Source organism: Ostrea edulis, chromosome 5 (genome assembly GCF_947568905.1).
Source record: "Ostrea edulis chromosome 5, xbOstEdul1.1, whole genome shotgun sequence".
NCBI classification, from domain to species: Eukaryota; Metazoa; Mollusca; class Bivalvia; order Ostreida; family Ostreidae; genus Ostrea; species Ostrea edulis.
In genome coordinates, this window is record NC_079168.1 from 18,034,090 (window position 1) to 18,048,452 (window position 14,363).

Below are 14,363 nucleotides of genomic sequence, written 5' to 3' on the forward strand. Positions count from 1 at the left end.
AATGTAATAAAGATGTGTGACCTACTTCTGAAAAAATTTGACATTGGTCAAAACATTTGAAGTGTTAAAGCATTGAGAATTGCCTTATGGGATTTGTGTGAAAATCAGCTGCCAAAGTCAGGATCAAATTACTAAAACTTTACATCTCATAAAAATATCAGACATGAAATACATTAAAATTTATACATCCTGTAACATTTGGTTTTAATTTTGACATAAAATTGATTTCTGTGTACATAGAAACATTGGCTAATACATTGTGTTAAAATATATAATCCCTATGGAGACATTTCAAACAAACCATTTTCACAAAATTTGATTGAAGGTCATACATTTTGTACCTTTCTGTATGATATTTACTTTTCGGACCTATCAAGTTTTACTCCCTGGCTGACTGCTAATGCCCCTTTAAATCATAGGACAAATATATCACTGGTGCATTGTATCCACTCTTGGAAGACAGAAATGCTTTATCATACTTTCATATCTATGTTCAGAACTCTTTTGGACAAATACTTCTTCTGCACTTAGAAACTATTTTCTCATAAAAAGAAAAACCTCTGAGCAGAGGTAAAACAATTGAAATATTTCTGAATCAGTGAATTTTTAAACAAGCTTTCAAAATCAAATTCAAACCTTCCATACATGACATATATTGTACTGTAATAGTTCTTTCTAATCTGGATTTCTCCTCAATTTAACAAAATATACAGTGTTCATAGAAAACGGCATTCATTACAATCATAATTCTTCCCCAGAAATCTGAGTGCAAGTTTCTGCAATCCTATAGGTCTTTTTTATCTGAGAAGAGCAGCACAAAATACAGGACTTTGTACATTATCAGATTAAAATCATGACTAGTATACCATCAGTTGTAAGTGTCTATGTGACACTAAGGAATTCCTATTTTTCAACAACCTATTACTCTGATTACCCATTATAAGCAGTCAGAAAATAAAAATACTGGGATTTTTTTTCATCTCGCATACAATCACATCTTCACAGATAAGAGTAGAAACAAAACAAATAATTCATAGTTTAAAAATACCATTTGATATGTACATTACCTATATGTACCAAACAAATTACAAAAGGGAGTGTGTGATGCTAGATAAATAGTCTTTTTGTTATCTACATGTGAATTTTCGTCACCAGGTTACCTGCGATTTGTATTCCTCTTTCAAGGAAAACTGTTTCACAGAGTCATACACCAGAGTGGCTAGGAATGAGAAGAGAATGTTTTGTATCACTCGGGGACGCAGCCCCTTGGTAAAAAATATCAGAGGTCCCTCATCTTTGTACAAATTCAAGGCAGCTATTCGAATACTGGCCTGGCTCACCTGAAACAATTTTTCAAAAACTTCTCAGAATAAACCAACATTGCATCTTGGATATTAATCAATTGCACAAAGACATTAGTATATTAATTGTTGTGTTTATAGGCTGATATGTCAAATTTTTATTTTCAATACTAAAATATATATATGATTTCTTCATTTGTACAATACACGCACATATAAGTGCTTTTACAAAAGGGTATTTTGAGAAATATGATGTATTTATCTGAAAAGGTAGCGAACAGACAGAAGAAGGGACATGGATTCACAGTTTTACTAATTTGCAAATGGGATATTGTAACCCTTTATAGTGTAGTTTTTCATGTTAAAATTGTGTAACTTTTCATATATAAAAGCAGCAGTAAGGGTAACCTAGTATTCCCTTATCATCAGGATTATTCATCAGGGATCAACACTGGTGATTTTATAGTGCACCATTAGTTCAGAGAAATGTAGGAATGGATCAAGCTTGAAAATCAATGTAATAGAAAAATTATAACATAGCAACAAAATGAAAACAGAGGATCCAAACATGTGTGACATCATTCCTAAGACATCACATGATAATAATAATAATATATATAGCGCCCTATATGACTTTAAATAACCATGGCATGCACTCTAAAGCGCTGCACACAATAAAAATGATGCGATTTTTACAGCATCTTACATTAAACGATATAGAAAATGTTGATAAGGTCAAATGAACCAATCAAGTTGTGTTTTACAAGTGAAATTAAATTATGAAAATGTGAATGTCAGGCAACAAAATCTGATCTTTTTTGTTCATTTTTCATAAAGTTCCGATAACTCACAGGAAAAAGAAAAGCAAAACATTTACAATATATTCCTTTAAAAGTGTTGGTGGATCTTAAAAAGTGTTATTGTTGGTAATTCTTTGTCAGGTCCAATGGTTTGGCATACACTCTTTACCCTAGCAGCATGTCCACTCAATATAGAGACAGTGGCCCCTTGGGGCAAGTGCATTAGGGGAATGGAACTAAGGCAAACACACTGGAGACATGGCTTGTGAACAGTGATTTCTCCATTAACAGTGCATTTCTATTTGTTACAATATAAAGTAAAGTTGGTATACCTGTGCTCTTGTGGTGGTAATGGATAAACTATTTGTAATAATCGCTACTCCGAATCCTGAAAGGACACCACTAGCAGTATTCCTCAGTACTCGGGAAGACTCGGGATACATATTGGCCATAATACCTACAAATCAGCAATGCATATGATCAACTATCTTGACAATCTTCTCATTTAATGATGGAATACAAATACATCTGATAGAGTTCTTCAGTTTGATTGTGTTCCCTTTGCAACCCATTGTACACTTGGCTATTATGGGAAAGTAGGTCAGGAGGAGGGGGGCCATAAAATTTGAAAAGTAACATTCAATGAGATAGATGTTAGATAAACCATTTTTGTTTTGAAATTTAACAAGAGGCCCATAGGCCTTATTGGTCACCTGAGTAATAGTTAACAGTATCATTGGCCCCAAGGACTATGAAATTTTAACAAATTTTCTGTTCTGCAAATCTAGACTTGAAAATTCATCAGCAATTTAAAATAAGATGCATTCAAATGCCCCAGGAAGTGCTCATATTTATGAAACAATTTACATAATATATGTTACATTAACACTACATGACTACATGTATTTAGGACCCACCCTGGGGTTGCTAAATTCACAAATTTGGTACATCCCTTTCTGCTTTTCTTTCATATACATCTAGTTTTTACATAGTATCATCAAAATTAAATATGTCTTTCAAATTTAATCACCATGACAATTTGGCCTTACCCAACTAAAACCCTTACCCCTGGGATCATGAAATTTACGAATTTGGTAAAGGGCTTCCTGCTCCTTCTAGATATACCCATTTAGTATCAATAGCATTAAAGATTTTATTTAAGGTAACTCCATGGTTACATTATTATCTGATAAAAGTATACAAAGTAAATTTATTTTCATTTCACAGCTAGTTAAAACTACTAAATTTTCAAATAAAAAATATAGGTCATCGCACTTCTCAAGATGCAAAACATACATAAAATGCTGCCACACCATAATAGATCCCATCTTTGACATATGATAGCTCTATCACTAAAAGTTATAGCCTAGGTTAAAGTTTCTCAAATGTAGGTCTTGAACTCTAAGGTGAAGGTCACAAGGTCAAAAATTTTGATACCAAAGGAAAGGTCTTGTCCCAAGGAATACATAATTATGTGAAATATGAAAGCCTTATCACCATCCAATCTAAAGTTATGGCCAAGGATGAAGTTTTTGCAGACAAACAGACAGATAGAGACACACCAAAATCTATATGCCCCTGAATCTCCGATTACGGTGGCATAAAAATATGTAAAGTCTAATATTACAAGAGCTTTACGAGACAGGGCATATTCCCTTGCTATGAATGTCTACAAGCTTTTTCTATAAAGTCCCGTAATGACCTTGAACAATTTACTTTTAATCCCAAAATCACAACAATTCTTCCTCTTTTGATAACAAAGTAAAGTATCAAACCAATCAAACCAAAAACGTGGACTCAACAGTGTCTTTGTTTCTATGAAGTCTAGAGTAACCTTTGAGCCCCAATGTCAATTGGGTTCATCCTCTTTTGATAACAAGAGCTCTGTAAAGTATGAAATCAGTTGAGCACAAAATGTGTCTACAAGCTTTTTCTACGAAGTTCTGTAGTAGCCTTGACCTTTAACCTTTCAACTCTAAAATCAAAAGGCTTCTTCCTTTTTTGATAAACAAAACAAAAGCTATGGGTGAAGTATAAATTCAATTGAGAGTGTTTACAAGCTCAGTGTTACACACATAGTCACACACGAAGAGTCATGTTATCATACAGTATAATCTGTCTAAACCGGCTATGTGTGGTTCCAAAGAAATTGGCCGGTTTGCACAGAGTCCAGAGTGCAGAATGTTGACAAGAATGAGAGTTGCTTCCCTTGTATTCACTATCTATGCATACGTGTGTAATGATTGCTAACGTTTTATTATATCACAAAACAATTCAAAATGTAAAAATATAAATGTCAGTGTTTTATTGTTGTGCTCATTTGAAAAAGTTTCAATTTTTATTAAACAGTTTAAAATCTGGGAATCATTTGCGCAATTTTCTGTTGGTAAATTGTCGATTTCGTCTACATCATCGCCGTTATCAAGTGCTACATTATGTACGTTCATCAAGTTTGTGTTGTGTTCGTCTAAAATTTGTCTTTCCCAGCTTTCATTGTAAAAGTATCGCTTTCAACTGTCTCAATTTGTGAAACGGAAACTAATACAATGCCGAGTGATCGACCGGACATGGCGACTTGTGCTAACTAACTGCATATCATCACTGTCTGACTCTCCGTAGAGCTCCGAGAAGTCCATGAGGGGAAACTCTGCTTTTGGAAAACATAACGGGATTGTTGCCGATTTTGTTTCATTCCAAGAATGTATCGAATTCATCGATTAATTGAACTTTGTCTTTTATTGTCAGTTCTCGTCTCTGTCGTTAGGGGGAGAGCACCATTACCTCGTGCGTGGTGCTGTCATAATTGAAAAGTGCACCCCCTAAAAATCAGGTTTTATTTTAAACTAATCGCGACTCATCGCCAGTTGCACTCTTTTACTTACCTGTGGCTTCCCTTGAGATACCCTTTGTGTACACCGTGTGTGATCGACCGAATACCGACAGGTTGGTCATCGTGGGGTGACTGGTTTAAATGCGATAATTAGAGCTAATTACGAGCAGTTGGGACCCTGTGTACATCGAATACAATTAGGGTGGTGTATCATCGAGGGGCCAGTTTACACAGGATAATTAAAGTTAATTGATAGCAGTTGGGACTGTGTAAGCCGGCCGATATACAGAATACGCAGTATCCGGAGTACAGGGAATTATTAATAAAGGATTTGTTAAAGAAATGTTAAGGACTATATTTTGTGACCGGAATTGACAGAGCGCCGGAGTACTCAGAGTCCGGTTTGGACAAATTATACTGTATATCCCCTGCAATTGTGAGGGGGATAAAAAAAAACCTATTATTGCCACACCCTACCCCCAACAGCTATGATGAGAGCAAAATATATATGTTTGTACATTAATATGACTAATCATTGCCTTGCTGTTCTTTGAAGAACATTTTAAAAGATATTTTCTTTTATATCCTCAAACATATCAATATGACTAATCAAGGCCTTGCTGTTCTTTGAAGAAATTTTTAAAAGATATTTTCTCAATCATGTATATCCTCATTTAAAACTTTGATCCCCTATTGTGACCCTTCCTTACCCAAGGGGCCATAATTTAAAATATTTTAAGGCCATAATTTTTAATCTTTATTTTTTAAGGAAGCTTTCATAAAAGTTTAGTCTTTTTTGGTCCAGTATTTTAGAAGATGCCACAATTATTTTCACTATTCCTTAATTATCACTCATTTGAAGAATTTTTAATCCCCTTTAACAAATGATGCTTTATGGCAAGTTTGAATGAAATTGGTCCTGTGGTTCTGGAGAAAAGGTAAAAAATGTGTAAATTTATGGACAGACGGATGGACAATGGATGATAAGAAAAGCTGACTTGAGCTTATTGCTCTGCAAGCTCCTAAAAACAAGACTACATTCATAGAATAAATGATAGATATAAAATACAATCTGGAATCTGAAATACCAGAATATCAGAGCAGGTAAAACATATATACATGTACCTGAAACAAACTCAAATGAGGACCACCACATAGCACTGTGAAGTCCATTGTTTACCATCAGCAATGGCAGGGCTCTCCAGAACCCTTTTAATCCATGCCGATTTCCAACATCTTTAATCACTGAACTCTCCAAAATCCATCGTCCACCATGCCTGACCTCTTTTGGGAATCTTAAAGGTTGGAGGCTTTTAAGAATTTGGACCTCCTGTTGACTAGTGGCCTGCTTTGATAAAAGAATCACATACTGGTTCACCACATCAAATGGACAGTTTATGAAAGAGGCTGTGCATGAGGCAGAGAACCCGGCTATAAATGGATGCGATGTGAGTTCCCTCACACACTCGTATGTGCTAACATATGTCAGTGAAGAAAGAGTCTGTCCAAATGCTCGGAATGTTACACCTCTGAAGAGACCACCAATACCCTGTCGACGATATATCTTTGCAAAGGCATCTGTTACATTTTTGTAAAGTTTTTCTTTCTCTGCAACATGAAAAACAATTTATAACATGGATTTGTAAAAACTCGCATCCATTTAATTAACAATTTCCTCATGTGTGTACTTAAGTATTCTAAGCTTGCTGCAGTTAAACAAATTAAATAACATTATCATATTTATGGTGTCCGGGTAGGGTCATTTGCAAAAGCGTGACTGCGCGTTAGTCACAACACGCCAACAAGCAATGCACCTTCGTGCTCTCACGCCAATAAGCAACGCGCTTTCGCGACAAGCAACGTGCCGTCACACCAACAAGCAACACGCTTTCACACTGTCATGCCAACAAGCAACACGCCTTCGCACTAACACAACTTTACACAACTCGCCTTCGTGTCAACAAGCAACGCACAATCACGCTAACACAACTCGCCTTCGCAAAGACAAGCGTGTGTGTAAAGTTGTGTTATCGTGACTGCGCGTTGTTTGTCGGCGCAAAGGCGTGTTGCTTGTCAATGTGAAAGAGTGTTGCTTGTTGGCGTGAGAGCGCGAAGACGCATTGTTTGTTGGCGTGAGAGCGCAAAGGCGTTGCTTGTTGGTGTGAGAGCGCGAATGTGCGTTGCTTGTTGGCGTGATGACGTGTTGTGAAAAACGTGCAGTCACACTTTTGAAAATGGCCTATCTGGACACCATACATTATGGCTTTTGTCACCAGTTAAAGTCAACAAGCCATTGGTTTACACAATCATTCTGAGGGTCTGTATGTAAAAGGATGGTGTGTATGTGGGTGGGGGTGGGGGGGACTCAGGACTTTCGAGAAACATATGGTAGCATTTTTTAAATGAGATATTTGAGATAAATGATGATTACTATGACAATATTTAAAAACAACATGAGACTGAATTTTGGACACTTTTGAATAAATATGAAAAGGTAATATGAATGAAATAAAGCTCAATGTTATTGAAATTTCAGGACCAAATGTCCTGTGAATATTTGAAGACCTTCAGAATGACTGTTTACAGATATCACTTTGATTATGGAATGATTCCATCTTTTTCATTTGACATTATAATGAGACTTAAACCTGTAAAAAATGTGTAGTAAATGAATATGTATTGCTAATGATAGGATTGCAAAATATTCCTGATATAGTTTATCGAATCTTAAAAGACATTTTAGTGGTATACCTTTCTGTTGCTGCTGGAGAATCGTGACCTTTGTAAACGGGTAGTAGATCACTCTCATCGCACAAGACGAACATGTCATGGTAGGAAAGAACTTGTATAAGTCTAACATGTGCATTTCAATGATGTTTGGATGGGGCACTGCAGCACCCACTGAAGTCTTTCCTGTTTCTGATATCATTTTGTTTGTCATTCTTTAACACCAAAATCTATGAAAGCACTGTGTGATATTGCTTTGGAAATGCTCCAATTCAAACAAAGTGACATTGCTTGGTTTCTGAATGTCCCTGGTGTTGTCACTAAAAATACATACTGCTATTCTGAAAGTTAATAATAAAACTGATCATAATCTGATTACATTAGAAGACTTCGAGAACTCATAAATGTAATATCATATTTAAAACATCAAAGTCTATGTTTTATCAAATCTTCCAGTAGCCATTTTTATCAGAATGAAAAGTAGCGCCAATTGTTATTATTTACAGATCATTGGCAAACAACAAATCTATTTCATCATGAAAATTACCTATCATTCCAACACATGTCCTATCTATGTTAATATCAATGTGTCATCATATTAGCGTCAGGCACTTATTGCTGACCACTTGGATGATTATCAAAAACTGTCATTAATCCCAGGCAAAATAGTGAATTATTACATTTAATTATATCACAATTATGCATGGGGTAGGTAATTAGAATTATTTACACATATGGCAATGTTTGCAAAATGTTTGAAAATAAAGCGATCAGAGAAGAGTACAAGCTTCAAGCCTTGTGTTCATTCTGCAAAGGGGTGCAGAAAAATTACTCTTTATTTTACTTTACTCATAGATCTGATACAAAACAAACTCATGAAACTTTTACATGACTCGTCATGCGCATAAACCAGGAGTCCAGGACTCGCCTTTAAAATTCCCTAGTGACAAAACCCCGATGTGGTATGAAATTGGAAGACTGCTAAACAGGTGGTGGATTACCAAAGTGGAATGAGGGTCAAGAGACCCAACATTGCACCATATGACCTACTGACTTGTCCAAACAATGTATGTTGACCCACTAGGCTCAGTAGTCATGGGGGAGGGGGGTGTCATTGATTTAAATAAAAAGAGTGCTGATTCGGTATTTTCATTTCAGCTTGTAGGTTTTCATTATATTATATAATATATATCCTGTGTATTAACTATTTTATATTGTCACAAATCGTGATGGAATATATTTCTTGTTTGCTGATGATCTGTTTTTATCGTTGATGATCAAAGAAAATAACGAAATACAAAAAATTCATGTTGAATTCTACGGAAGCATATTAGGGCCGCAGCAGTATCTTTTTTTAGTTTGTTATAACAGATTAGTAATTTGTTATAACAGATTAGTAATTTGTTATAACAGATTATTAATTTGTTATAACAAATTACTAATTTGTTATAACAAATTACTAATCTGTTATAACAAATTATTAATCTGTTATAACAAATTAATAATCTGTTATAACAAATTATCAATCTGTTATAACAAATTATCAATTTGTTATTTCAAGTTACTAAATTGCTATTTAAAATCATTAATTTAACAAGAGGCCCACATGCTTTATTGGTAACCTGAGCATTAGTTAAAAGTGTCACTACTGCAAAAGGCTATGGAATCGATACGAATTTTCCTGGTTGCATATCTGAGCTGCATATAATGTAAATTCTATTCATATTATATTTAGCTTTTGCAGATTAGCTCAGACTCAGGCCATCTTTAAGGCCCATGAATCTCTTGTTTTGCTTTATTGCCACTTTAGTTATACTGTGAATAATTGTAACTTAAAAAGCCTTCTAATACATGGTGCTAGATCTTATATTGAGCACATAACTTTCAGTTTGCAGGAAACCCATTTTGAAAATGTATGCCTGTTGGAAAGCGGTAAATGTAGTACGACCGAAAGTCGAAAGTCCCGAATAACGATTTTTGCATTATTTCTCTCTTAATAGTTGATAGAATGACATCAAACTTATTGTGATAACTGTTTGACATATTAAACAAGAATCGTATAACTTTTTCTGGGAATTCTATAAAGAAGATATTGAACCAGAGTTTTCGGATACCAAAAAGCGGTAAATCTAGTACGTTTTATAAATTTCGAAACCTGAACACGGTCGCCGATCTTGTGATCTACCGAAAGTCTGCGTTTTAGCATTATAGACAATATTGAATCAGACTGAGTTCTAGATATCTAAGGTAACTTAAATAAATCGCAATTGCATATATGGTGCATTTATATGCGCATTTTTATGGAGTGCCAAATTAACATAAACTCAAATAATTGAAGATATCTTCAATTATTTGAAGATATCATCAATTCAATTATTGCTCTCTTTAATTGAATTAATGCGCGCATTAAATCATTTATTGCTCTCATCAAATGAATTAAAGCGTGCTTCAATTCAATTATTGCTCTCATCATTTGAATTAATGCGTGTATCAATTGAATTAATGAGAGCAAAAATTGATTTAATGCGCGCATTGATTCAATTATTGCTCTCTTCAATTGAATTGATGAGAGCATCAATTGAATTAATGAGAGCAATAATACATTTGATGAGCGCATTAATTCAATTATTGCTCTCTTCAATTCAATTGATGAGAGCATCAATTCAGTAGAAATATTGCTCGCAATAATTGATTTAGAGCTCGGTATAAATAATTTGATGATCTCTTTAATTCAGTTGAAGATATCTTTAATTATTTACAATGCTTTTGTATAAGGAATTAATGTGCGCATAAATTCTTTTAAAGAGAGCAACAATTCAATTAAAGAGATCATTAATTCAATTGTGGATATGTTGAATTGAAGATATCGTTAATTATATAGTTGCTCTCTCTCTAAAAGAATTATTGCTCTCTTCAAATGAATTAAAGATATCATTAATTCAATTGAAGAGAGCAATAATTCAATTAATGCGCGCATTAAATCAATTTTTGCTCTCATCAAATGCATGAATGCGCGCATCAATTCAATTATTGCTCTCATCAATCGATTTAATGCGCGCATTATATCAATTATTGCTCTCTTCAATTGAATTGTAGCGCGCATCAATTCAATTGTTGATATCATTAATTCGTTTGAAGAGATCATTAATTCAATTAAAGCCCGCATCAATTCAGCTGAAGAATTAATGCTATCATCAATTCAATTAATGCGCGCAATAATTCAGAATTGAAGATATCATTAATTATTTCAAGAGATCTTTAATTAAATTGTTGCGCGCATCAAATGAATTGATGCTATCTTCAAATAATTGAAGATATCTTCAATTATTTGAGTTTATGTTAATTTGGCGCTCCATACATTTTATTGTGTCACCCTACATATTTTGTAATTATACATGTGTAGTACACGCAATCTTTTGCCATGCCAAGAAATTCCTAGCAAAATCTCCGGTATAGAAAAACCGTAATAAATCATGCAATGACCGCAATTAAGAAATAAGCGACGGCTACTATTAATCAGCATGTAATATGGTCCCATTGAAGCCAACGAATTCAGACCGGACGGGATTTCTTGGCATGAATATTTCAATCCATTTTGATATATACACTATAAAAAGTGTGCTTCTTTTTAAACTTCGGTTATTGAAGCATATTCGTTATTGAATTAATTGAATAATTTTATAATTCAATTATTATTTTGATGTAGTGTAGGTTACTAATGCTTACGAAGTGTGATTTAAAGTAATCATAGATAATTTATATGTAATTTATCGAACAGAAACAACAAATTTTAACATTATCATTCCATCATCAAGACGATTAAAGACTGTACTATCATAATTCCCTTTTCTTTCTTAATCAAAATGACAAAATATTGTAAAAGCACACTTTTGGGGTTACATTATTTACTTTAGGGAGTATAGTTTCTTTACTTTCGCAGTTTTGATTTTTATTCAAAATAACATGACTGGGTGAAAGAGGAACATTCGCGTGGCCAGAGCTGGGCAACAGAATCAATGTTTAATGTCATAATCATGACTAATTACCGACAGACATCCTCAACTATCGTTTTACGCGTACGCTGTTTAGGTACGAATTTACCAAACTAAGGGGACCTACACTTGTTCCGATTAAAACAATATCACGATTACAAAATACAGCAATTTTTATTATTCTGTGTTGTGGAAGTAATGATAGAAACATAAAACGTAGTCTTAATCAATATTTTTTGCATGAATAGGATTACTTAGAACCCAGTATTTACAAAGGGGCTGTGGGAATCGGTCAGTGTTTTCGACTGTGTTTGGGTTCCGACATTTATAAAACGTACTAGATTTACCGCTTTTTGGCAGGTGAAAACTCTGGTTTGGTACTTTTGTAGAAGAATTCTCAGAAAAAGTTTATGTTTTTTATGTACCTAGGTTACAAACAGTAACCTCTGCAAATTATGTGTTATTACATGCAGCATTAAGAGAAAAATCTCGAAAAAAATCGCTATCTGGGACTTTCGGGTTTCGGCCGTACTACATTTATCGCTTACCATGCATGTTCTTGATTGAAAAGTTTTTGTACCGGTGGTATTTCACATTTTTTCTTTAAAAATATTTATGAATAAATATACCTCCCCTTCCCAGAAAGGGGACATATTGTTTTAGTGTGAATTCTTCATCTTCTTCCGTTTCTACGGAAGCATATTAGGGACGCAGCAGTATCTTTTTTTAGTTTGTTATAACAAATTAGTAATTTGTTTTAACAGATTATTAATTTGTTATAACAAATTACTAATCTGTTATAACAAATTAATAATTTGTTATAACAAATTAATAATTTGTTATAACAAATTAATAATCTGTTATAACAAATTAGTAATCTGTTATAACGAATTGATAATTTGTTATAACAAATTACTAATCTGTTATAACAAATTACTAATCTGTTATAACAGATTACAAATTAGTAACTTGTTATAACAGATTATTAATTTGATATAACAAACTAAAAAAAGCTACTGCTGCGGCCCTAATATGCTTCCGTAGAATTCCTATACATATACAATCTTAATGTAGTGTTTCAAATTCTTTATTGTCGATTATTTCTTTAAAATAAAAAAATAAAACACCTAACATCACCTGATCATTGCCGGGTGTCGTGATCTAAATGTCAACGGAGTAATTGATGACTAATTCAAAGTAATTAAATTGGTCATTAGAAATATTGCAAAATAATTCATAAAATAATCTTAATCTCTACTACTCTACCCTACTCCTTACACAACACTGACCTTTTCGGAGTTTTCCCTGCTATTTTTCACTGCTTCTTTACAGATTTGGATGTCGACCCCGATTTTAATAACGACATCGAGCCCGATGTAAATAATTGACAGAACGGTGATCTCCAATTTTTATGTTTGGTATTCTATAAGTAAAAATGAAAAAGAAAAAAAAACTCTACTAATACATACAAAAAAGAAACACGGTTATAAAAACATTAATGCAAATTGTTTTAAAAATACAGCCTGTCTTTTTTAACACTTTCCTAAGAAAAACGTGATTTAGTCTGATAGGTCCTTATTCTTATATATAAATGTCACAGGATGAAATAATTCATATTTAACATACTAATATAATTTCATTACGTTACTGATTTCATCGTAAGTCGTTTCATTTCATTCATGGGGATGAACGCTGATTGGTAGAGAGAAAAGTGTGAAAGGTCAGTATGGTTTGTGTGTAGTTGTGACGGTATCTTGTGAGTTGTTTTACTGGTTTGGTGCTATATAAGCAAGATTCGCGCCAATTCCAAAAACTAACCCAGCAACACTCCATACCCCGACTGGGTGACTTATTATTCACATATTGTCATATCAAAGAAACTAAGTTTTACTGCAGTTTCTGTTCTTCCGAGTTTACGGTAAGAGTTTGAATTTACTCTATTGGTAAATATTTATCTATTACATTAATTTATAAATATTTTGTAATCATTATTTTAATATAACTAAAAGTGTGAATGATAGAGTGAAAGAGAATTTAATTACATGTATTTTACATATTTTTAGATCATCCTCCAGAATTAGGATATAACAATAAAGAACTTTAGAACCTGAACCACCAGTGTGTTTTGATTTAAATACATGACGGTTACAATGGCGCCCACGTTGGGAAAAACCTTCCAAGTATGGGTTTTTCAAATCGGAAGTGAAATATTTGGGACATGTTGTCTCAGAAAATGGTATTCAAACGGATCCTGAAAAGATATCGGCTTTGAAAACCTGGCCAGTCCCTAAAAATATTAAATCCTTACATCCCTTTCTAGGATTTACTGGGTACTACAGGAGGTTTGTCAAAGACTATGCAAGGTTAGTAAAATCCTTGAACAATCTCTTGGTAGGACATCCAACAAATAAAAAGGCGAAATCGTCTAAGAGAAAGAAAGTACCATGGATATGGAGAGTGGGTTGTAGGTGAACAAATTGCGCAAGTATGGTATGTTTAGGGGAGAATGTCACAGGATGAAACAGTCTAGATAGTTTTAGGATATTTCGTACTTATTCATATGATTAGTTAGGAATTTAGCTTAATTTATTTTAAGTGGATTAATCATATAATTTTTCAAAGCAGTATCTGATCCAATTTTATTTATGACATTACAATGTGCACTAAAACTGATTATCTTGCATGTTGCGGCCATGAGTATTTACATGTTGCA

The 14,363-nt window shown here is 33.7% G+C and overlaps 1 protein-coding gene across 1 annotated transcript in view; it reads right to left on the reverse strand.

Annotated features, from left to right (window-relative positions):
• LOC125652014 (solute carrier family 25 member 44-like) overlaps window positions 1-13,194 on the reverse strand; it is a 13,833-nt gene extending 639 nt beyond the window's left edge. The window contains exons 1-5 of the mRNA XM_048880884.2: window positions 12,940-13,194; window positions 7,683-7,999; window positions 6,057-6,539; window positions 2,434-2,558; window positions 1-1,340 (exon numbers count right to left, since the gene is read on the reverse strand). The exon at window positions 1-1,340 is cut by the window's left edge and continues 639 nt beyond it. Coding sequence (XP_048736841.1) covers window positions 1,149-1,340; window positions 2,434-2,558; window positions 6,057-6,539; window positions 7,683-7,872 — 990 coding nt within the window. The 5' untranslated portion in view covers window positions 7,873-7,999; window positions 12,940-13,194 and the 3' untranslated portion in view covers window positions 1-1,148. The remainder of the gene's footprint in view (window positions 1,341-2,433; window positions 2,559-6,056; window positions 6,540-7,682; window positions 8,000-12,939) is intronic.
• Between the last annotated feature and the right edge of the window lie 1,169 nt (window positions 13,195-14,363).